Raw genomic sequence first — 25,576 nt, 5'->3', positions numbered from 1 at the left:
GACAATTTGTTTGAGCTCCTTGAGGTGAGGCATCGGCGCCATCCTCCAAGTTTTCCTTTTTTGTTAAGAAATAAGGGAGGTAGAACCTTTCCCCTTGTGGCATTTGTGCACAAGTTCGATAAGCACCCAGTGAAAGAGAGATTGATGATACTTCTTGCCTGAGGTGGCTCTGAGAGGTGTCCTGAGCAGGGATACGGAGGGAGGCTGCGCGTGGGTGGGAGGTAAGGAAGTAGGAAGGGGACTAAATACTCGCCAGTTGTGATGACGCTCTAGAAACCACTTGTCAGTGGTATATTCTGCCATTGGGTAACAAAAATGGCTGTAGCGCGTGTCCAAAGATCAGCTTGTTAGGTATGCATAATGCTGAAAGTTTGGAACGATGTTTACGATGCCCTCAACCAAAGTTCGAAATCTTGCTCTATTATTGGAGGATTGTTGGTGGCATCCTGGCTAATGAATTGGCGATGCTGTTGGTATCTGGATCTTGTGGGTTGCTGGTTGTTGTTGATTCCTGCAGATTTGGGAAATGCTGAGTATATGGAGGGGTAGTGTGGATGAGATGGTGTAAGGTTGATTATCCCTGTACTGTCGCCTATTCTGAGTTGTAGGAGTTTGGATGCCTGCCAAGGATCAAAGAGTTTCCCTTGAGTCTTCATTGCAGTGAGCACTCTAGAGTTAGTGTGAAGCAAAGAGTTTACCTTACCATCCAAAGATTAAAGGGACTGATCCTCGTAGTGGTGCTCTGAACCTCTAGGCAGAAGAGGGAAAGGAGAGCCATGACCCTTGGTGCTGACCACCGTATGGTGCGTTGTGATCTTGCGGCTGGTTATTGGCTGAATCAGAGTGCGCTTGAAGACACCGTCGTGATATGAATGTTGGCCCTCGAAACTAACGCTGTAAACGTTGTTTCTCTGCCTAGTCTGGAATGGTTCACATAAGTCCATGACTTCTTATTAGTTTCTATGGTCTCACCTTGCCAGATCGCAGGTTCATAATTGCAATTTGAAGATGTAGAGGTCTGAAGACGCATTACACTGTGCGACCTCCAGGCTAAGTTTTGCTTTCCTTGTGGCGGGGTATGCGCGGAATAACTGCTGTTGTGGTTCCTTTGATTGGATGCGTCCACTACAGTGAGTTTGGGCAAAAAGCAAAAGTTCAAGATGGTTACTCTCACCACCATAATTCCAGCCCTGGAGCAGGGCGATTGGTTTTCAGCCCTCGACCTACAAGACGCCTAGTTTCACGTCACTATCCACCCGGCCCACAGGCGTTTTCTTTGTTTTACCCTCGGCTCAACGCATTTCCAATACAGAGTTCTACCATTCGGCCTTTCCACTGCTCCTCAAGTTTTCTCCAAGCTTCTAGTGGTAGTCACTGCCTGCCTCAGGAAAAAAAGGAGTCGTAATATTCCCTTACTTCAATGATTGCCTCCTGAAGGCCTCCACATTCGACGAGGCCCTCCGCTTCACACAAATCACCATCGAGTGCTTCCAATCCCTGAGCCTGCAAATAAATGAAAGCAAATCCACATTAAGTCCTACCCAGCACCTGGAGTTTATAGGAGCGAGCCTCGACTCCACAACTGGACTGGCATCTCTCCCACCCGACCAATTCAATACCATAAAACTGCTGGCTACAAGACTTCACAACAGCCCCCGGGTCACCGCCCAAGACTGCCTCCAGCTACTAGGGCATATGTCCTCGTGCACTTTCGTGGTCCAGAATGCACATCTCCACATGAGGTGCTTCCAAGCTTGGCTGGCCACGGTTTACAAACCAAACTTGCACTCACTAAACAAACCATTGGCCATACCTTACCGAGTCAAAGACACTCTCATATGGTGGACGGTCCCCTACAACCTCTGCTCTGGAGTCCCGTTCCTCCAGACCCCCCCCAACTCTGATGATGGCGACCGATGCATCCCTCACGGGCTGGGGGGCCCACATCTCTCACCAAACAGTCCATGGGCTATGGTCTCATTCCGAGACCTCCCTGCACATAAACGTTCTAGAACTTCGAGCTATACGGAATGCCTGCCGCTTCTTCCTTCCACTAATCAAGAATCAGCATGTACACATAATGACAGATAACATTGCCTGCATGTTCTACATAAACAGACAAGGAGGGGCTCGTTCCCACTTCCTTTGCTCAGAGGCCATAAAACTCTGGAATTGGTGCCTTGCGAACCACATCCGCATATCAGCTGCTTATCTCCCGGGGTGATGAACACCACTGCCGCCGAGTTAAGCAGACATTTCCCTTTGGAGCACGAATAGGAGATAGACGAGGGAATCATTTACAACATATTTCGAACTTGGGGTCACCCAACCATAGATCTCTTCGCAACAGCGAAAAACAAGAAATGCCTCAATTTCTGCTCCAGGGCGGGACTGGGCAAACACTCCCTCGGAGACGCATTCATGATCTCATGGCACCGGGACTTAGCTTATGCATTTCCCCCAATACCATTGCTCAACAGGGTCCTCATAAAGATACGAATGGATCTTGCCAGGGTGATCTTGATCGCACCTTCATGCCGAACAACTGTGGTTTCCCTTTCCCTACCAGGAAATGTCAGTTCAACGCACCGATCTCCCTGCCTCTCATCCCGAAATCTTATCACAGCAACACGCTGGCTCTTCACCAGTTTCTCTCCACGCTTATCTCAAAACCTGGTACTGCATGGTTCTCCAATGAGAACTAGACTGTCTCGACCAGTTCAGAGGTATTCTACACCGCAGAACACAATCACCTGTACCACATTCCCGAAAGTGGAAACATTCACAAAATGGTCTAACAACTAACAACTGTCTTCCTACCTAGGCACCTCTTCCTGCATACTCGACTATCTAGTTGAATAAGCATCCAGCCTTCTTCTACTCCAGCAGACTCCACTTAGCTGCCATGCACAACTTGCATGGTACAGTTGACATACCTTGGCTTCGCTCAGTCTCCCACCCAAGCATTTCCTGAAGGAGACTCCAAACCCTAACTCCAGACATTAGCACTACCCCCTCATGGGATCTTCACCAGTTTTGCCCTGTTTACCTCATAAACCCTTTTGAGGCCTTAGCTACCTGCTCCTCGTGCACCTCTCGATGAAAACAGCCTTTTGGTGCCCATAACCTCCGGCCGATGGGAGGCGAGATAGCAGCCCTTTAGTGACAATCCCCCATATATGCTTTCTTCCGAAGGACAAATTAACTCTAACGCTACACCCAAAATTCACTTCAAAAGTTCACGGCTTCATTTCACATCATGACCAAGTCCATCTAACCAACTTTCGTTCAGAAACCACGTGCAAAACTCCTTTGCAGTAACAATTGCCACACTCTTGATGCGCAGGCGCTTAGTCCTTCTTTGAAGAACTAAACCCTTCAAAACTCTCCTAGACTTTTGTCTCCACGCGGAGCTTCCAAAGTCATGGCTATCTCTACTCAGAGACTTTGAACTGGATCTCCAATGCGAACGACTCTGCTATCAGATAAAAAACTTTACAACCGCTCAGCATTTTGATTACAGAAACACATTCCACTAGATCTATAATCTATCTCTGTAGCCTTCTTACGTAAATACCATTGTCTGACATTTTGTAGAGCAGACACTTGGTCCTCCAAGCACACATTTGTCAAACACTATGCCCTTACTCAGGGCCCTCTCTCTGACACTCGATTAGGCAGGGCAGTATTATCTTCTGCATTCCTGCCAGACCCGAAGTCCCTACCTCCTTGAGATACACTGCTTCGAAGTCACCTAGAGTGGAGCACCCACAGGGAGATCTCTCGAAGAAGAGGAGGAGGTTACTCACCTTGTGCAGTAATTGACGTTCTTCGAGATGAGTGTCCCTGTGGGTGCTCCACTACCCACCCTCCTCCCCTCTAGTTCGGAGTTGGGGTAGCCTCCGTTATAGAGAAGGAACTGAGGGAACCGACTGCTCATGCTCACTAGAGGTATACTCAGAGTGGGGGCCAGGCTCTGAGAATGTGTGGCCACTACGAGTACTGCTGCAGATATCTCCAATCAAAGGCGCAGGGGCGCACCGACACCTAGAGTGGAGCACCTGCAGGGACACTCATCTCGAAGAACGTCAGTTATTGACAAGGTGAGTAACCTCCTCTTTTTCAGCTCAGGATAGGGGACAGTTCAAAATATAACAAGAAAAGGGCTAGATTGTTTAAGAATTTGAAGGCGTGGGCTGTTTACTAATAAGTTTGAGTAGGGTGTATGTGTTAATAGATTTTATTCAAAGTTGGAGGAGTGTCTGTGTCTTGTTGTGTCCCACGTTTCTCTCCAGTCCTCATCTGCTTTTGTGCTGCCTAGTTCTTAGGCTGAAAAATAGCTGTCTGGAACTGCTGATGTGTACGGGCTCCGTTTTGAAGTGGGTAAAGGTGTGACTTTTAGTGCTGCTGGCAGTACTTATTACTGCATAGTCTTGCATTTTTAAAGCCAGAGGGGCCTTCGTAAAGGGTCACTTCCTCTTGCAGGGGAGTGTGTGTGTGTGAGGGGGAGCAGACAGCAACTGTTGGGGCCATGTGCCCCAAAGTCTAGTATAGAAAACTGAATATTGTTGGAAACTTAATTTTTGTATTTTGTGTCTTTTCATCTGTGGAAGCTTAACGTTACGTTAACATGATTAGCTGGTTTAATTTGTAGCTGGTGCAAAAAAATAATAATCCAGATATGCTTTTATTTAGGTCTATCCACTGATCTACGGGATAAAATTTTGTTTCTGTGTACTACTTTCGCATGATAAATAGATGAGAAGTAATGCAGATGCAAAGTGTGCTAAAGCAGCATTATACTATTGAGAGAAAGCAATGCAGTGCGAAGTAGCCTTTTTTTAGGTGCAAAAAAGGCTGCTTTCTCTTTAAGATTGTAGCATATTCCACCCTCCTTTTCCTGATTGACAGTCTGCCCCAAGTCACGTGACTTGCCTCTATTTGAAGGTCACAAAAAGCTACTTCCTTTAGAGAGACAGGGGGGGAGAGAGAGCGCAAGAGGGAAGAGAGTGAGTTCAAGCCAAAATGGCCGACAGAGTCTCTGCTGGTTTCTGAACATTTAAAATTGAAAAAACAAATACAGAAATCATTTTTGGATCTCTTTTCATTTCCATTTCTACCTTGTATGCCTCAACTCGCTGGATTTAAGCACTGCTGCACTTTATGAGGTTAGTATTTTTCAGCTATTTTTTTTAACGTACTGATAGGTTGTATGTGGATTTCGTCTGACTGTTTCATCTGCGGTGTTGCACGGAGATGTTTGGCATAAACACTTGCTTCAGACGATTGTGAATCAGTGTGATCTTACATTTGATGCACTTTGACAAGATTTTACGATTTGAAAAGCTGTGACAGAAGTGTTTTTTGAAATTTGTGGAAGGATTTGATTGCAATTTAAATACATTTATATGCAAATTACATAATGTTTGTTTTCCAAACAAGCGAGAGTGCCAGGCATTATTGAAAATCCTGCGTTATTTAAAGGGAGGCTTTTCCCCGCTCCTCCTGCGATTTTCTCCCCCAAGAACCTGAAGCTTTTAAGTCTGCTGCAAAAATTTGCATAAATATAAATGGGTTTGCATTCTTTCTACTGCTAGGGCTGACAAGGGGAGTAGGGGGATTGGGATGAGTGCTTTTACTAGGCCATACTTGCCACAAAGATTTAAAAACCAAAATGATGCATCAGTATGTTTTAAATGTTGGGTTTGGGGAGTGGGTACTTGGGAGGTTTAGGATTTGAAGGATCCATCTGCTTGAAAGCCTGCAAACTGTGCATCAGCGCTCACCCTCTTGCATGGCTTGCACTCCTCTCTTTTTCTCTGTTTTGTGCCGCCCCTCCTCACCGCAACCAGATACGTTTTTATTTTGGTTGCAGTTGGGACCAAATGGTACTGCCCCATAAACATGGCATTTAGAGTTCAAACCAGTCAGTCATGCTAGCTTGGTGTCAGTTTAAAATTAGTCTTCCCTAATCCCCTGCTTGCTGAGGGAGCTCCCCTTTATTGCACATCACAAGTTTTAGTCCAAAAAAAAATTGCACCAAACCTTTTTTTAAGGTATTTATATACACATTTGAGAGATGGGACTATAGCTTTTTTTTTTTTTGGCAGGATGTTTGTTTCATATCCAGTAGGAAGTGATCATTCACATACATAGTAAGACATGCAGTTCAAGAGCTGTCATCTTCTAAATCTTCTTCAAATTTTGCATTGTTGAAAATGCTAATTGCTCTTTACATCTCCTTCCAGAACCAAGCAGAAGAGTAAAGGGAAATAACTGTAAATCTTGCTTTCTGGGAACAGCCCCCTCCCCCTGCATTGTAAGAGTGTGATGTAATGCTCCTTTCCCTGGAGTGGAAGAAATAAGACAAAGTAGTTTTTGCTGTGGTTGTGTACATTGTTCCCCCCCCCCCCTTTCTTTCTGAGAGGCCTTGTACTCTGTGTGAGATATTTTTGTAGTCGGCTAGTTAGGCAGCAGATTACTGTAGAGACAATCACATCCAGTTAATCTGAATCCATTTTCAGACTCTAATTAATTAAAAAAAAAAAAAAATTCTAATTATATTCAACAAGTCAAGAATGAAAATCTCCTTTAATAGGGGATCACCGTGTATATCTTTTCTGAGCCCACATCTGCATGGTCAGAGCACATACTGAATAGGCAAACCTGAATGTATTTGACAGAAAAACATCTTCATTTTTTCTGGTTTCATTCCAATATGTTATCACATGAGAATCTCTCCTGGGATAGGAGACAGTTCAAAATACAACAAGAAAAGAGCTAGAATGTCTAGGAATTTGGAGGGGTGGGCTCTTTAGTAATAAGTTAGAGTAGGGTATGTATGTTCATTAGGAAAGTAAGCTTTATTCTAAGTTGGAGGAGCATGTCTGTGTTGCTAAAAATTGTTTTGCTTGTGGGGTTCATTAGGAGATGGGTGCAGTTGGATGACCTAGTTCAGTAACAAAATAACCCTAAGTGGAAGAGAATGTTAATGATCCAAAGGTGGATTCCATCTTCTGCTGTGCATCTGTGTGTAAGAATCTCCTCTATGCCCTGATGCTAAAAGATAGGAAAATATGGACTTAAATCTGTTTTTGTTAGCACAGTCTTGTGGGCTAATGAAGATATTACTGTAATCAAAATCCAATTAATACTCCTGTTGATTAGGCCAATTCAACTAGTCTTGAGTGGAATATATTAAAAAAACCATTGTGGAAATGTAATGATACTTATTAAGTAAAAAATACCAACTTGAATATTTCATATGGTTTTTGCTGTGGTCATTGGATTGGTTGGCCTTTGGAGGAAGGAAAAACATGGACTTGGTTCTGGTTTGCTAATGGCACTGGAGTTGGCCTTGTTTTTGCTGCATGTTTTAATTTCACTTTGTGCGTTACGCGATTTGATAATGTGTAATATATACATGTTACCATGAGAATCAGCTCTAATTCAGCATGATACAGTAGTACATTGGTTGAAAAACAGCAGGCTGTTTTAAAGTCTTGACTGCTCTTCAAGACTACAGTAGATTGGCCTGGATAAGACAGACAGGAGCAAAATTTGGGAGTAGCAGTGATCACAGAACATAGTACGTGAACTCATGCCTAGGTGTACCTCCTTGAGGAGGTACGCTGTGAATAAGGGTTTTAAAGGGGATTTTCTTTTTCCTCAGGACAAACATGAAAGGATGGCACTGTAAACCTTTGAAGTGTTTTGGCCCAACAGGACCTAGAATAGGATACACAGCTTACCTTGCAAGCTGCAGAATCCCAGCCACCATGTTGAAGTCTTACTTCCAGAAGAGAGAGGAAACGTATCAACCTTCTACTGGTGGGGGTGGAGGAATTCACCTTGACAATTCTCTATATTGTTAGTGTTCAAATATACTTTTGAAATACAAAAGGAGAATTTAAAATTATATAAAATCAATCTGAGGGAGTGCCCTCAGGAGGCATAAATACAAGGTTTCAGCCACAAGCTTGTGTACTGAGTAAGAGCTTTTTTTTTTTATTTTATTTTTTTTATTTTTTATTTTATTTTTTTGAGTTTGAGGTTCATCTTTTTTTTTTTTTACTTTTAAGTGGTGGCCGTGTCTACAAAAACGTTTCTCTGTTGGTTATTTATTGATATTCCCTTTTTAATTATTGCAGATATCTGCAGCAATCGGAAAGTCCTTTCCCAAGACACACTCCCAACTTTAATAATTCAGTGATTTTTTGGGCGAGGGGGCAGGGTGACGGAAAGAAGATCAGGTTTCAATGAATTTGGACCGTGGCATTAGTGGTTTTGAACATAGCAAAAATAAATAAATTAAAAGCCATTTGGTTAGGCTTCTTTTGCTGGCAACTTTTTCTTGCTTTACTGCTGTAAAGATTTCCAAGACTGTGCTGCTTAATTGAGGAAAGGAAGTGTGCTGCTTCCAAAAGAGTCAGTTCAAGTTGGCAGGAATCTGTTGCCCATCCTTAATGTCTTCAACTTAGTGAAGCTTCAAAGAGAGATACTTGCAAGTGACTGGCTGAGACAAATCTTCATTCAAAACCTATTATGCATGGGTGTTTGAATCTTAGCCTGCCTAAAAGTTTGTAAGTTTAGTGTGTACTCTTAAAGATTAAGGGCCAGATTTTTCCCAGTGGAAGTTAGGCAGCTAGGTGCTCTTAAATATCTCAAGCGCCTAGGTGCCTAATTCCCATTGGGAAAAATCCAACCCTTAGTCTTTAAGGGTATCGACACTGCTATTAAAAACGTGCTGGTGGCCCATGCTGGCCGACTTGGGCACAGAGGCTGTTTAATGATGTAGATGTTTGGGCTCTGAAACGCTGCAAGTTGGGAGGGTCTCAGAGCTTGGGCTCCAGGCTGAGCCCAAATGTCCATACCACAGTTAAATAGCCGCATAGCTCAGGTCCTTGGTACTGGCCAGCTGCAGTTTTTTAATTGCAGTGTAGACGTGCCCAAAGAGAGAGACAAACTTTTTGGACCAGTTGCCAGCAGAGGAGGACTTTTTTAAAGCACCTAGGTGCCTAATTCTTATTAATTTAAATGAGTTAGGTGCTTTTGAAAATCCTGCTAAGCACCTTCCTTCATTAAGTGCTTACATACATTTGAGAATCTGGCCTTAACTGCTGGATTATAGTTTAAAAGGTAGACGTTAACATGTGAGATGAATATCCAGATTTTCTGATCTGAAAGGTTAAAAAAAAAAAAAAAAAAAGTTGAGTATTTACTTCATGGAACAGTAAATATTGATGATTGCTGAAGCACGAAGTCAGTGTTTTATTACATATACTATATGTGGAATATTTTAATCAGAACTGTGTGCAAGTCTCTTCATGACCATGAAATTCTTAAGGGTAATAGATTTTTTTTTTTTAAATAGCATTTTAAATAGGAATGGAGTTAGATGTCTGCAAAAAAATAAATTGACTTCCGAGCCAATTGGAATACAATTCGTTTGATGGGTTAATTTTGGTCTAAATCTCAGTGGTGTTGAACTTTTGAAGTAGTAAGACATTAAGAACTTGGTTTATCGCATGCCATTTTTGAAAATTATGAGCTAAGATGTTCTTGTATGATATGTAAGAAATCCAGCATTACTTATCTCCTTATTTTTTTCCTTTGGGGTGCTACTGTTATTATTGATTATTATATATTATTGATCTTAGTGACTGCAAACTAGCTATCTGAAGTCAGGTGTCTAAATTGCATAGTTCCCTCTTTGGCAGTTCAAAGACAGAGGCCAAGGACTGAATGGTCTTGGAGACAAAATTTTCCTGTCATTCATAGTGATGGTGGTGCCAGAACAATGTTTGAGACATTCTGGGGGATATTGAGTGACTCTTACACAAACATAACTAGTTTCCTATTCTGTGGGCAGAGAACTTAAGGCCCAGGTGTGAACTGGAAGAACTGGGTTCTAGTTCTGCTTCTAGCACAAATTCTGTGTGCTTTTGAGCAAGTTAACCTTATGTGCCTTGGTTTCCCCATCTGCAGAATTAGAAGAGATACATTATTTATAAAGTGCTTTGAGAACCTAGGATGGAAGATTCCATAATTACAAAGCTCTTATAGTAGTTAAAATGGTAATATTAAATTTGGGGTAGATTCCAGAAGTTGAATTTGAGTTTTCAGTGCACTGTGGTCATAAAAAGACAGTGCAGTGTTAGGCTGCAAATACATTGTTACATGCCAATAGGGAGGTAATTCTCTTTTCTGGATGGTGTTTGTGAGTCTGCCTTTTGAATACTGTAAAGTTCAAACTATTTGAATAACAGAAAGGTGATGATGAACTGGAGAGAGTTCAGAGAAGAGTAACAAAAATATAGAAGAAACTGATCTAGCAACAAGATTTAAGAGAGAGAAAATATATATATAGCAAGGCTATAAAAAGATGATATAATTAAACCTACAAGTTGTGAAGGGTATAAACCAGTGGTTCTCAAACTGGGGATCGGGACCCCTCAGGGTCGCGAGGTTATTTCGGGGGGGGGGGGTCGTGAGCTGTCAGTCTCCACCCCAAACTCCACTTTCCCTCCAGCATTTATAATGGTGTTAATTATATTTAAAAGTGTTTTTAATTTATAAAGGGGGTTGCACTCAGGCTTGCTATGTGAAAGTGGTCACCAGTACAAAAGTTTTGAGAACTACTGGTATAAACTCAAAGCGAGGAATGAATTGTTTAGGCAAAGTAAAAATATCAGGAAACAATTTGTAACTGTGTTATAGCTGATGACAAGGCTGTATACTCTATAGTTAGGCTATTAATCGGTTCCCATAATAACCCACTATTTTCACATGTTCATAATTTAGCAAAGCATTTATGGCTTATTACAACAGTCTGTTACCCCCTAACCCCCTGTTTTGTTCTATGACTACTGGGTTGTTAAGGGGACACTTCCCTTGAATGGTCCCTTAGAATGTATGTTAATTATTTACACTATAAACTATCTGTTTGACCTTGTATTTAGCTGTGACACTCTGATTACCTTTCTCAGACCTGTGGAAGAGCTCTATGTAGCTCGAATGTTTCTCTCTCTCTCTCCGACAAGTTGGTCCAATAAAAGATATTACCTCACCCACCTTGTCTCTGTAATAGCTCAGCGTGCACATTTTGTTATAATATTGTCAGTGGTTTGAGTCTATGAAATAAAGTCTGAGTGAAATCCCTTTGTGTTTTCGAATTGTGAAGAGAGGAAAGAAAACCTTTCTCCAATTGTCTTTAGTTGAAATACAATTAGAACCTCTCTTTAGGTACTGCTACAGGAAGAACATTTGAAACTGGAAATGTGATACAGACTTGGTTCTCAAAGAAGAGTAGTACCTTTACATGTTGTGGGTGGGTTCGGAAGCAGGAAGGGGATAAAAATAAAAGTTGATGGAAAAATAATTTCATAAGATTTTATTAGCAGAGTTTACAAAGAGGTGATGCCTTACTAATGTCACTGTAGCCTTTGTCCCCAATCCTGGATATGCCTATGTGCACAACTTAATACACATGAGTATTACCACTGAAAGTCGGTGTATAAAGTTATGCACGTGCTTATGTCTTTGCAGTTTTGGTGCCATGTTGTCTACTAAGCCTGACAAAGTCTTGTTTTATACTACAGATCTATATTAGTATAACTATGTTGCTCAGAGGTGTGAAAAATCCACACCCCTGAGTGACTTAATTATACCGACACCCTCTGCTCCCTCCCCTGTATAAACAGCGCTTTGTCAACAGTTCTCCCTGCTGCCTCTCAGATATATCGATCCCCGAACGAGCTCCTGTCGACTCCGGAACTCCAGCAACGCAAACTGCGGTAGCGGAGTCGACGGGAAGCCGCAGACGTCGATCCCGCTCCATGAGGACGGTAGGTAACTCGATCTAAGATACTTCGACTTCAGCTACGCTATTCACGTAGCTGAAGTTGCGTATCTTAGATCGATTTCCCCCCCTAGTGTAGACCAGCCCTGATGCTCTTCCCTCAAAAGGGACAAACAATTTAGCAGTAATGTTTTACACAAAGAAGGCTGCAAAAGTCTAATTTGTATATAATATATGTGTGTATATATTCCTGTGTTTATAGACACACACGTGCATTAGTATCCTCTAAAGGCACTGTGTTAATTCAGGGACAGTAGAAAACCTATGTTGCCAAAAAAAAGTCTATCCTGCAGTAGTAGTGTCTGCAAATTTTGTTATTTTCTGAAATTTTTACTGAATTCTACGCTTTTTTTCAAGTGACAAAGAAAAAAGCTTTTCCTGTAATGAATATGTGGTAGTAAAATACAAATTGATAGAAAACTTGCTATCTAAACAAGAACAGCATCAAAGATTAAGATGTACTTTTACTCATTTCAGTAAGATATGAACTCCACGGCCTAATTTGGATAAATTTAGATGCTAACATTATTAAGGATAAACAGTTCATTTACCTTTTTATTAATCTACAAAATTAGAAATTAATAAATTTAAAAAAATCGTGTTAATGTACTGTGATGTTTACTCAGGTTAAAATAACAAAACACAGAATACAGCAAAATAATTTTCTTGGTCATTTTGCTTATAAATATATGGAGATATATCTATCTCATAGAGCTGGAAGAGACCCTCAAAGGTCATTGAGTCCAGCCCCCTGCCTTTACTAGCAGGATCCAAGTACTGATTTTTGCCCCAGATCCCTAAGTGGCCCCCACAGGGATTGAACTCACAACCCTGGGTTTAGCAGGCCAATGCTCAAGCCACTGAGCTATCCCTCCCCCCATTAGAGTCAAATTATACGTAGGGATAAAAATTTCAGAAGTACCTTAGTGACTTACTGGCTTAAGTCTCTGGGACATAAGCTCCAAAGTCACATAGGTACAAATGTTATCTTTTGTTTTTATTTCATTTTTTCCTGTTTAAATATGTAGCTGGTTATATTGCTTTCTATAATAAAATAGTATGATATAAATTGTTCTAGGTATACCATGAGACAGAATTAATGTCACTATTAGAATCTTAATCTTATTGTTTGTATTTTTGATTTTGGGATTTTAATTGTGCAACGCTTAATGTTATGTTACATTCAAGAGCCTGTGTTAATACTCTTTAAATCTATTCAAGTATAGAATAATCTCCTTTGGGAAGTTAGTGGAGGCACTTAAAAATTTACTGGACAAAATACTAGCGAATACACCAGGAGGACTAATCCTGTGTTGATAAGTGAATGGACAAGATCTGATAAGTCTTGTTACTAAGTCAAAATTCAGTATAATTGTTCTACAAAAGCAGAGTACAGACACTTTTGAATGATAGCTCATTTGATCGCAACGTACAGCTGAAGCCCAGTACTTTATTGTAGAATAATGTCTAATTCATTGAAGCTCTGCAGTAAACCTTCAATAGTGCTATGTGCCCTATTGGAGAGGGTTTGGTTTTAAATGGAAATGAAGGCTTTTGCCTTCATTAGATTCTTTTAGATGTATGAAGAATGCACAGTTTTCCCCTTCCCAATATAGAATTTCTATCCTGCTTTTTTTTAAAAAAAAAATCATTAATGTCAAGTATTGTCTGTCCTCCTAAAAAGGAGGAAGGTATGTATTGGTAGATCTTTCAGCTCTTCTATGAATCCTTAGAGAATTTTCTCAAGTGTTCTAGTTGAAAAGATGTAGTAATATATTAATAGTCTGAATATAAAACATTTCTGCTCTCAGTTAGGTTTCACATCCTTGGTACTTGAGATGTCATAATCCTACTAGTTCTCCAGTTGATTGTAGAATCTTCCCCGTTAGACAAGATTTAAATTTTTAATGTTGAAAAAACGGTAGGAAAGTTGTATACATGAGGGGAGAGAGACACATACAGGGAATGTCTACATTAGGGTATTTTATATTTTTTTTAAATTACACAAGCTCTCTCCCGTCGGCATAGAGCATTTTCACTAGACATGGTACAGCAGCATTGGGCCAGCTGCACCGCTGTAGCGCTTCTAGTGTAGACTAGCCCATAGACATAGCCAGCCTGCGTCTGTTGATGTAGCTAACATCGTTTGGAAAGGTGGTTTTCCTACGCCAACAGAGGAACTACTGTTGGTGTCGACTGCATCTACATTATGGGGTTCTATGCCAGCATAACTATGCAGGTCTAGGCTTCATAGTGTGGGCACAGCCAAGGTAAAACCATAATGAGGACAAAGTAGTTGTCATTTTAACAGGAGTTAGCAGGTTCAGATAAACACTAGAAGGTAGTCTGGGTTTATCTTGACCTGCTAACTCCTGTTAAAACTACAACTACCTTGTCCTCACTAGGATTTTACCTTGTGTTAGTTAATGTATGGTAGCTAACACCTTTTTTGTAGTGAAGGTCTTCGTGTAGACTTAGGCAGTGTCTTTGCTTACCCCCTCTTCCCAAAAAAAGTGTGTTCAGTCAGATATACTTAATGCACATTAGCTATCCCACTGTAAAATCCTAGTGGAGACAAAGTGCAGGTAACTTTTACTGTGATGTAGTTAGAAGAGTTACCTTGCTCCCACCTGCCTTGCAGTTGACTTCTTCTAACTATGTCACAGTAAAAACTACCTGTGCCTTTTCTCTATTAGTATTTTACATTGAGATAGCTAACCTGCATTAGTTATCTTGGTGTAAAAACACACACACATAAACCACTCCCACACCACCCTTTTTGGCAGTGAAGAGACATCCTGATTTAAATTCCTTTTAAAAAAAGTATTAGTTGGTCATGATTATCAGGGGAGCCAGAACTGAGGGGAAGAGCCAGGAGGGCCATGCCCTGCCCTTCTAAAAGTGGAGGGCCCCGCCTGTCCATTTTTTAACATGAGCATAGTTTGGAGGGCAGGGGACCTCATTGCCTCCCCAAACTGCAAGCCTCAGGCATGCATGGAGCAGCGCTGTCAGGGGCTGCGCTTTGTGGTGGGGGAACTGATAGGGTGATCAGCTCCCACACTACGAAGCACAGCCCCTGCTGATGGCGCCAGCCTCTTCATGGTGGGGGTGCTGAGGTGGGCCTTAGCCCTTGCTTGCCATGTAACCCAGTCCTACTCAGTGGCCCCGCCCCTGTTCCCACTGAGGCCCCTCCTCCTGGCCGGGCTGGAAGCCCCCAACCCTCCACCTGCCCTGGTCAGTGCACCCCAGAGGGACACGGGCTGGGGGCTGCTCCCAGGCCCCCCTGCCCAGGGCAGGTGGAATGTCCAGGGCTCCCAACAGCTCTTACCACTGCTCTGCTCTGGCTTCCAGCCTGGTTGGGGACGGGGTCTTGGGGGGAAGAGGAGGGGCAGGGTCACGGAGGGGGCATGTCCTCATACCCCTTTCTCCTCCCCTCCTTTTGCCGCCCCCCTCCCCCCCCCATGTACTGAGGTTCCAGCGCTTCTGCATGTTATATTTTGGGTCTGGTCTACGTATAGACTTGCAGCAGTTTAATTAAACCTGTGTAAATGCCTGTTTACACTTTTTTTTTTTTTTTTTTGGTTTAAAAGTAGCTTCTTAATCAACTAAAGATAAGTTGAAATAAGAGTGTCAAATCTAGTCTTTTTCAAATGTCTTAGATTAAACCTATGCAACTCTACATGAGGACAAGCCCTTCAGCTCCCTCACCCACACTCTCCCCTCCCCCCGGGGTCAACTTTGACCAGTGAACATAATATAGGTGTTCTACTGTGTATATTAGAGATTTGTCTATTTTAGAAAAAGAGATTGAGGCTGATTAACATAGCTCTTCCTTGGGACTATCTTGCCTTGCTAAATTGAGGTAAAAGTACATCTATACTAGGGAAAAGTTTATGGTCAGATTTAACTAACCATGCATGGCTTCTTTTCCTAGTCTAGATAAAACTGAAGGTCCTAAGTAGTGGTTCAGATCATCTTATCTAACTCAATTAAAAAAAAAATAAAAATCACCTCTTGTCCTGGTCTTCACTCGGCCACTCTCCTAGGCCTTTTCTGTAATTAGAAAGGTGCTTTGGTTTAACAAAATTTTTAAAATGTATCTAGTTAAAGCAGTGTAAACCACTAAATGGAGATTCTGTTAAACCAGGTGAACCCTTGCACAAATCTGTTTAACTTGAACTGGTAAATTACCAACTTCAGCTAAATCAATATAAGCAAGATTTAAACTATTTTTAGTTTATCTACATTGGGGTTTTAGGCTGCTTTAACTTGCATTAGTTTGTGGTTAAACTGGTGCACTTTTCTAGTATAGTTTAGGCCTAGTTTCATTGGTTGATTGGCAGTTTTCACTGGATAGAAGGACCCCATTATTTGCAATAGTGGATCTTGGTTGTCACTCAGTTGAGAGACGGTGAGTGAGGTAATATCTTTAACTGGCCAAACTTCTGCTGGTGAGAGAGACATGCACAGAGCTCTTCCTCAGGCCTGGGCAATGTAGCTCAAAAGCTTGCCTCTATCACCAACAGAAGTTTGGCCAATAAAAGATATTACCTTACTCATTTTGCCTCTCTAATATCCAGGACCAACAGAGCAATGACAACAACCCTGCGTACACAATAGTTGATACGTAAGAATTTTAATTCTCTGTTTCATTTCATTTGATTATTCTGCATTTTGCTATAAGGATTAATATAAATGCTGATAATTAATATGGATTTTCTTAGTTTTGTCATTCTGTTTAGTTGTTCAGATGTTATTTCAAAGAGTCATTGACTCTTACTGGCTATAGTAGGTTTAGCCATGTGCCCTAAGCTTGTCATACTGTGTGAACTGCTGTTTAATGCATAAACAAAAGAACAAGACAAATACTATGTTACGGTAAGTTGTGACTTGTGGAACATCTAAACTGGATTGCACTGGCACTTTCTTTCATAAGTAACTGTTGGCAAATGAACTAAACAGCTGTTTTAGGCTATTTCCTCCAGGTATAAAAGAACCACAGTGAAAAGTTTGTGTTGGCTGAATTTACAGTACTTTACTTGTTTGAAAGGTCTGTATAAACCATCTGAATGCTATACATTCCCATTTTAATGAGGGGAATATTCTGATAGAGAGGTTAAGTGGTTTGCCCAAGGCCACAGAGCAAGTCAGTGGCAGAGCCCTGATGAGAACTCAGAAGTTCTTGGCTTCCCATCCAAAACTCAGTCCAGGAGAACACAGCTGTTTTGAATTCTGAGCAGAATGACAGCTTTCTTCTCCTTTAAACTTTGCTCCCAAGAATGGTGTTTTCAGTTGAGAGACTATAATGGCTGTGAACAGAATAGACTTGCATTCCACCTTCCTCTGACATAGCCCTTGGAGATCGAGTTTGCTGATACTGGGAGAGCTGTTGCAGGTTAAACTAGTACATAGTAGTTGCAGGCTTCTGGTTCCAAGGAGTTAGCTGAATATAGCTGGGTCATAAATTAGAACAGTTTATTGCAGAGGTTTAGATAAGGCTAACGTGCAGTTGCTGAGCATATTATAAGAATTAGCAATACAAAGTTGCCGTATGTCAGGCCTTGAGAAATCTGAAAAACAATTTTGTACTGTTGATGTAACCTGAAAAGTGGCTGACTTTCTTTAACTTTCTAAAATACAAGTAAGCAGGCAAAGTAGTATTGAGATTAACAGTAAACTCACTTTCAGTACTAATTGATTTTATAAACTTAGATTCACATTCTAAACTTCCAGCATTTGGAAAGCATCTTTCTTAAAGTTTTATACTTATTTCTCTCATTGTGGTTTCTGAGAGCCTTCCATGTGAAACTGATAGAAATAGTGAAGGTTCCTAGTAGACTTTAGGGAGTTACTCCTGGGGGAATTCCGCACCAAAAAATTAAAAATTCTGTGCATTGTATTTTTAAATTCTGTAAATGTGGTTTGTCAAAATAACACTGTATAGTCACACCAATTTCAATTATTTTGGTAATTTATTTTGAAATACACCTGTACCCTGATATAATGCAACCCGATGTAACACGAATTCGGATATAACGCGGTAAAGCAGTGCTCGGGGGTTGAGGGGGTGGGCTGCGCACTCTGGTGGATCAGAGCAAATTCTATATAACACGGTTTCACCTATAATGCGGTAAGATTTTTTGGCTCCCGAGGACTGCGTTATATCGAGGTAGAGGTGTACCTGTCAGCAATTATGACTGTAACAATACAGAGACACACACAATTTCCTCCAGGACTAGAGAGTTAAAGAAAACCCTACAACAACCCAGTTCCTGTGTCTCTGCGCCCTGCCATTCCAGAGCCCAGCTGGGGGACCAGACATTCATACCTCCTACTCCCCAGAGGCCAGCTGCAGGCCCCTCCCCTGGCCCAGACACTCTTACCCCCTTCCCTCCTGAACCCAGCCATGGCCACCCCCTGCCCACTCACCTTCTACTCCCCAGAGTCTAGGGATCCAGAGGGAGAAACAGCTGGATGCTGGGTTTCTTGTGCACCACCACCTCCTTCCTTCAGGGTGTGCTGTGAACTGCAGCTGCTGGGAACCCTCCAGTTCCCTCCCTCTCCTCCTAGCCTTGTCTTCTATTTGTGAGCTGGGCTTTGCCAGATCTAGTGATCCCTAGTGGTAGCCAATATCTCTGCCGCCCATTTTGGGAGGGGAGAGGGGGGAGAATAATTTCTACAAAATTCTGCATTGTGCTGTGGTGCAGAATTCCCCCAGGAGTAAGGGAGTCTCTGGCACTTCTTCCTTTCTGGGGCAAAAGCTTTCTTTGGGGTAGGTTTTCTAAATTGTATAGGGGTTTTTGTGGTTGTTCAAGTGTTTTAGGTAGAAGCATTTGGTCTGAAACTTGACAGCAAAATGAAAAATAACATGGGGTACATCTCAGTGTTTAAAAGCTTGTCAACGATTAGTCAAGTCATTTTGACAACCAAAGGGAGTTTCTCTCCATGTGAAGCCCCTTTAGTCTGAGGCTCCAGATGTGAAGTAGGTTTTCCTTTTTCAGTAGCCACTTGGATCTTTCTGTTGTAAACTGCTCTTTCTGAAAGTTGTTAATGTGGTTATGTGCAAATGCATGGTCAGGAAATTCTCCTAAAGTATTACCGCAGAGTCTGCTCTACTGGCTAAAAAAACCCAAAACAAATACTTAACTACCCCTGGAAGTAATTTTCTTTTTAACAGTGGAAAATAACAGAAATGTCCAGTAGTTCCAAAAAGAAATCCAAGCAATGAAGACTTTTTTTTTTTTTTTTTTTAAAAAGTATTTTGCATTCCTGAGGGATGAAGTACTTTGGAGGGGAGAAAAGGTCCAGTGATCACTGAGCACATATGATTTTGGTATGGGTAAGTAGTACATCTCACTGCCTGTTCAGGAGGATCTATTATTGAATTACAGTGATACGCTTGGAACCATATTTGAAACTTTTCACCACCATTTAAAAAAAAAATTGGTGGTGGTGTTAAACTGAACAATAAACCTGTCTCCTACATCTATGTTTTAGCCTCCAAATAATTGTTTGAAACAGAAAACATTTTCTGCACCAGGTTCCCTTTCAGTTTATCAGCTGTTTTAGTTTTTACAAGTCCCCAGTTCTCTTTGCTTGTGGCTTCAGAAGGCATTTGAACCGATGTCTGAGAGGTTTATTAAAGAAGTTTGTGCTGAATGTCACATTAACTTTGTTTTGGTGCTTCTTGCATTAAAAACAAAGCAATTGCTCTTTTATTTACCTATCTTATTAGTGGTGGTATTATGCAATAATTAAAATATATGGATAAATGTTGTGTAAACCAAGGAAAAAATGCTGCTGATAGAGCCTGTTGGAACAGGCATCAGTACAGGATCTGTAGAAGAATTCTATTTTAAAGTGAAAATTTGTGATAAACGTTTTGGGTGAGATTCTTGACTGTTGTTCAAACGATACTCATATATAGGGAGATATGGACCAGGAGGAAGCCAGTAGCGGATCCTTGATCCTGAGTTACTCAGCCCCATCACCAGCTAGAACAGATATTCTAATTTGTTCCTGTGGCAGAGTAGATGCAGTAGAGCTCTGTTCTGTCACAACCATTCCTCTCCCTATGCCAGAAGCACATGGAGCAACTTGTGCAGGAGGCAGCAGTGCTGCCTCTGCCAGCTTTATGTTGGTTGAGACCTCCCCTACAAAGGAGGAATTCTCTGCTGTCCCTCTCTGACCACTTTACTTTGTGCCTCTTATGTAGTACAAGTTGACTTAGTGTACGTGGGAATCCTGCCTTGTATGAGTAGTTTCAAATGTAAAATATTGCCTCTTGGGACAACTAATCATAATATCATGACATGTCCATTACAAAACCATGCTAAATCTCTTTGTAAAGTCGGCACTTTTATCTAGTTAAAACAATGTTAGAACAACTTGCCGAATGGTTTCTTGGAAAGCTTGAAGTTTTACACTGAAAACACATGCAGGCATTGTAAGATGACAAATTAGGTTCAAGATTGTGATGTTTGAAGGGTTTTCCTTCTAGCAGGAAGTCATCTTCCACACTGGCTTATGCATTCTAACCTTCTGCTTAATATAGCAATGAAGAGTTGACCTGCTTTTAACTCTGAGCCACCTTTCTTAAAGAGGATAGAGGGTTTATCTGAACAGATTAAAGGGTTACATCTCAGAATAGTGGGTACCTTATTATCCTGCTGGTAGCTGAAGGACACTTTTTTTCAGTTGTTAAGAAATAAATAAAATTGCACATTTTACAGAGTTACTCTGTTGATGAATAGAAATGGGTAAAGTAAATTAGGGGTAGAGGGAAATCTTCAGATACAAGCAAAAACAATAAGGAGTCCTTGTGGCACCTTAGAGACTAACACATTTATTTGGGCATAAGCTTTCGTGGGCTAAAACCCACTTCATCAGATGCAGGGTGCACCTTGACCTTGTCAATTAAGGCATAGACTGTTTTGTAGTCGGGAACACACATCATTATCTCCTGTATTATGAAAATCTTAGTATTTTGATCTAGCTATGTACTGATATTCATAAATGGAATGTGATCTATTTCCTACTGTGAAGAAAGAGAAAAAAGTTGTCTAATTTGCATATTGAAAAGGGGTGCATCTCTAGACTTACATATTTCATTGCATATATTTTATGAGTGATGACAGTTATAATACAATGCTATATACCTAATTTTGGCTTCACTGAAGAAAAGCTGTTAATCCTATATGACGCAAGCAGTAATGATTACTGAAAAGTAAGTAATGCTATTTTATATTGGGAATTTACTTTAAAAGGGCAAATCCATTTAAAATTTGGAAAGTCTCCAGAATTATTTTTTAAATAGTATTATTTCATTTATACTTCACTATTAGCACGTAGTTTCTCCTGTGTCACTCATGCATCAGACAGTCCAGTTTCTCCATTGATTACTGTTACTAGTTAGTTTTGGACCTCTTTCCCAGGTGATGCCAGCATGTTCAATATCCCCTGTCTCTGTCTTCTTCCCGATCTTCCTTGGCTTTCTGTGCTTTTTCTTTCCTCTACTTTTCTCTTTCCATATGTCGTCATACTCCTGACAAATTTCTACTGTTTGTTTGTTTTTTCTGGAACTTTCATTAACTTGTCCATATCTCATAATGTTGCTGTTTTTGTATCACCGGTCCTACATTAGATCTAAGCATTTCCTTGTGCTTATTTCCTGGATTACCTCTTGCTATACAGCACCTGCCTTCCTTAGCCAAGAAGGGAGTGAATAGCTGCCTGGGGACTGAACCATAGCCATGCTGCAGATTGTTTGCAATGACTCTGCATCCCCATTCTGAGCCTGTTAAGACACCTTTCTGAGATGAGTTCCTAAATTGTGACTAAAGTTAAACTGGCCAATGAATATAGGTGTGTGTAGCTCTGGCTTGGCTTGCCAAGGGCAAAAATGTACTCCAAACCAGTCTTCAAAGTAAATTTAAAGAAAAAAAGCTCCCCCTCCTTCTGTAAAAATGGCATATAAATTCTAATTATGGAATATTTCTTGCCACAGGATGGAACTTTACCATTTTCTGAATGTTAGTAGTAATGCTTGAAACTCTATTTAGAACAGTGGTTCTCAACCTGTTTACCATTGTGGACCACATATGCAGCTCTCTCTATTACGTGGGCTGCATCCACATAATATATATACTACCTGTATGGCCCTGAGGATGTCAAAAGGGCCACAGCTGTGTGCTGATTGGACCACAAGCGGCCCATGGGTTTAGAACCACTGGTTTAGAAGCATGGAATTGGCTGTCTTTGTCTGAGCGAGGAGAACAACTAAATGTACCATAAACAATAAGCTACCCTTCCTGGAAAGAGGGGTCTACAAAATGTTCGTTCATTCGTCAAGGCTTGAAAAATCCACTCTCAGAATTTAAAGGCAAGTTTGGCAAGTGAGTGCAAGGAGTAGATAAGATATCAGTGCTGCAGAAATTAAGACTTGACTTTTTAAAAAAGTTGTCCCAAGGCTATCGTCCAAATATAAACCAACACGTTTCTGGTGGTGGTGGGAGCTTCAGCATTATTAAAAATATTAGATGCTAAAGGCTGATAGGAAAGATAGAATACAAGAACAGCGTAAATATCCTTCTCAGAAGCAAGGGATGAAGCCAGGCTTGTCACTAGATTGTTGCCCCAAGATCTCACTGGTAGGAATGTCTCTTTTGGTATCTGCTTCTGGCTGATAGGCTTTAGTCCTCTGCGAGGTCCGTGTCTGGTAACTCCCCCCCCCATCCCCAAGCTTCAGTTCAAGTCATTGTCTTTCTACAAAAATATATTTCAGAAATATAATTCATATTATAATTTAATGTGATGTTTGTTTTTTCTTCTACTTTCATTGCCTCAAGTAAAAGAAATGGTACAGTGTATATATAGTAAGGAGGAAACTGAGCTGTGGAAACCCTGAGCTGGCATCTTCTGGAGCTGGCACGGTAAAATGAATGCTTTTTCCCCCACTTTTATTTACCCTTTAAAGGCTTTAAAAAAGAAAGAAATTGGTGTTTGAGCATAACAGGTAAATTTTTCATGAGTATACTAAGCTGGTCTAATTTGGGTTAGTGTCTGGAGGGCATGAAGTAAAATGAAGGGAAAAAATCTAGCTAAGGAATACTGTGCAATATCAGGGCACTACTCTGTTAGTATTTAAAAACTGCTCATTTCCACTGATTTCTCGCCCACCTTATTAAAGATACGAACTAGCAGTAGTCTTGTCCTAACAAATTCAGCTGGTTACAAATTGTTCAGTCAAGGTTTTATTCTAGGGGTGGGCAAACTTTTTGGCCTGAGGGCCACATCGGGTTTCCAAAATTGTATGGAGGGCCTGGTAAGGGAGGCTGTGCCTCCCCAAACAGCCAGGCATGGCCCGGCCCCTGCCTCCTATCCAACTCCCCCTTCTCGCCCCCGATGACCTCCCTGACTCCTGCCTCATCCAACACCCTGTTCCCTTTCCCCTAAGGGCCCCTCGGGGCCCCTGCCCCATCCACCCCTCCCTGTCCCCTGACCGCCCCCAGGTCCCCACCCCTGACTGCCCCACACTGTCCCATCCAACCCCTCCTCTCATTCCTGACTGCCCTTTCTCTCCCCCTCCCCAGACCTCTGTCCCATCCAACCCCCCTTCTCCTTCCTGACTGCCCCCAGGACTCCTACCCCCATTCAACCCCCCTGTTCCCCAGAGAACAGCAGGGGAGGGAATGGGGGCTAGCCTCAAGGGCCGGACAGCAGGGTCCCGCGGGCTGTAGTTTCCCCATCTCTGTTTTATTACTCTACAACACTTTCTATTATGGTTTATATAATTTTTGTACATTGGTAGTTTTTTCAAATTGAATGAGCAATCTACTTTTCTGCTTTCTCTGTTTTGATTACGGTGCCTTGTACAGTACATGTTGTGTTTTGGAGTTGAGATGGTCATTTTACATAGCCTGTTGTCCGAGTAAGATTGAATGATTTTCAAAATACTATTTCCTACATTTTCTCCTTTTAATATAAAAGGAGGCACTTACATTTTTAGAACAAATTATTACTGGGTGGATTATCATTTTTGAGTCTCTTGTACAGACCATACAGAAACTATCAGTTTTAGACGTTCTTCTTACTCTCCTTCACCACATGAGATAGAAAAACCGATCCAGATGGGGATGAAGAATAATAATTCTGTATTGTAATCTAGTGACCACTTTCCATGGTTGTCTTGTTTAATGGACTTGTCTTTTTCATAATAATTTTGTAGTTAAAACAGCTGAGTAAAGAATAGTAATTTTAGTTCCAGTTTATACCTTCAAAGAGGTGCTCTCTCTCATGCTCTGTTCCCTTTTTATTAGCATATTTATATCGAGACAGTTCCAGATTTACTATGACTATTTAAAGAGCCCTTTGCCATATCCTAATTTTTGCCCTGTTAGCTTTTCCTGTCTGGTGTAGTTTACTGGCATTTGTACCTTACTGGAACATTGCATAATTGGATCTTCCAGTTCTGAAGAGTAAAAAGGTATGTATTTGGATCTCCTTCCATATTGACACCCACGGTTTAATTTGTCAAGAAGAACTTGAATCTAGACATTTACCTAGAAATGCCAACTCGAGGCAGAGCTCTTCTTGACCTGCTGCTCACAAACAGAGAAGAGTTAGTAGGGGAAGCAAAAGTGGATGGGAACCTGGGAGGCCGTGACCATGAGATGGTAGAGTTCAGGATCCTGACACAAGGAAAAAAGGAGAGCAGCAGAATACAGACCCTGGACTTCAGAAAAGCAGACTTTGACTCCCTTAGGGAGCTGATGGGCAGGATCACCTGGGAAAATAACATGAGGGGGAAAGAAGTCCAGGAGAGCTGGCTGTATTTTAAAGAAACCTTATTCAGGTTGCAGGAAAAAACCATCCCGATGTGTAGGAAGAATAGTAAATATGGCAGGCGACCAGCTTGGCTTAACAGTGAAATCCTTGCTGATCTGAAACACAAAAAAGAAGCTTACAAGAAGTGGAAGATTGAAAAAATGACCAGAGAGTAGTATAAAAATATTGCTCAGTCATGCAGGAGTGAAATTAAGAAGGCCAAATCACACTTGGAGTTGCAGCTAGCAAGAGATGTTAAGAGTAACAAGAAGAGTTTCTTCAGGTATGTTAGTAGCAAGAAGAAAGTCAAGGAAAGTGTGGGCCCCTTACTGAACAAGGGAGGCCACCTAGTAACAGAGGATGTGAAAAAAGTTAATATACTCAATGCTTTTTTTGTCTCTGTCTTCACTAACAAGGTCAGCTCCCAGTCTGCTGCATTGGTCAGCACAGTATGGGGAGAAGGTGACCAGCCCTCTGTGGAGAAAGAAGTGGTTCGGGACTATTTAGAAAAACTGGACGAGCACAAGTCCATGGGGCTGGATGCACTGCATCCAAGGGTGCTAAAGGAGTTGGCGGATGTGATTGCAGAGCCATTGGCCATTATCTTTGAAAACTCATGGTGAATGGGGGAGGTGGATAGAAAGCTGGCTAGACCATCGGGCTCAGCGGGTAGTGATCAATGGCTCCATGTCTAGTTGTCAGCTGGTTTCAAGTGGAGTTGCCCCAAGGGTCGGTCCTGGGGCCAGTTTTGTTCAATATCTTCATTAATGATCTGGAGGATGGTGTGGACTGCACTCTCAGCAAGTTTGCAGATGACACTAAACTTGGAGGAGTGGTAGATTTGCTGGAGGGTAGGGATAAGATACAGAGGGACCTAGACAAATTAGAGGA

The 25,576-nt window shown here is 41.5% G+C and overlaps 1 protein-coding gene and 1 long non-coding RNA gene across 9 annotated transcripts in view; both read left to right on the top strand.

The window, feature by feature from the left end:
- The window catches only part of TNRC6B (trinucleotide repeat containing adaptor 6B), a 283,665-nt gene that overhangs the window by 115,906 nt on the left and 142,183 nt on the right, over positions 1-25,576 (top strand). For 2 of the 8 annotated variants that reach the window (XM_075068142.1, XM_075068127.1), the window contains exon 1: positions 4,975-5,168. The exons of the other annotated variants lie outside the window; for them this stretch is intronic. In XM_075068142.1, the coding sequence (XP_074924243.1) occupies positions 5,164-5,168 (5 nt within the window). In that variant the 5' untranslated portion in view covers positions 4,975-5,163. Of the gene's footprint in view, positions 1-4,974; positions 5,169-25,576 lie in introns of those variants that run through there. 8 annotated transcript variants of the gene reach the window in all.
- LOC142047127 (uncharacterized) lies at positions 15,439-19,094 on the top strand. The gene is made up of 3 exons (XR_012656310.1): positions 15,439-15,620; positions 16,441-16,487; positions 19,038-19,094. It is a non-coding gene; the product is annotated as an uncharacterized LOC142047127 (long non-coding RNA).

Source organism: Chelonoidis abingdonii, chromosome 1, assembly GCF_003597395.2.
Source record: "Chelonoidis abingdonii isolate Lonesome George chromosome 1, CheloAbing_2.0, whole genome shotgun sequence".
Classification (NCBI taxonomy): Eukaryota; Metazoa; Chordata; order Testudines; family Testudinidae; genus Chelonoidis; species Chelonoidis abingdonii.
This window is presented reverse-complemented; position numbering and strand designations above follow the sequence as displayed.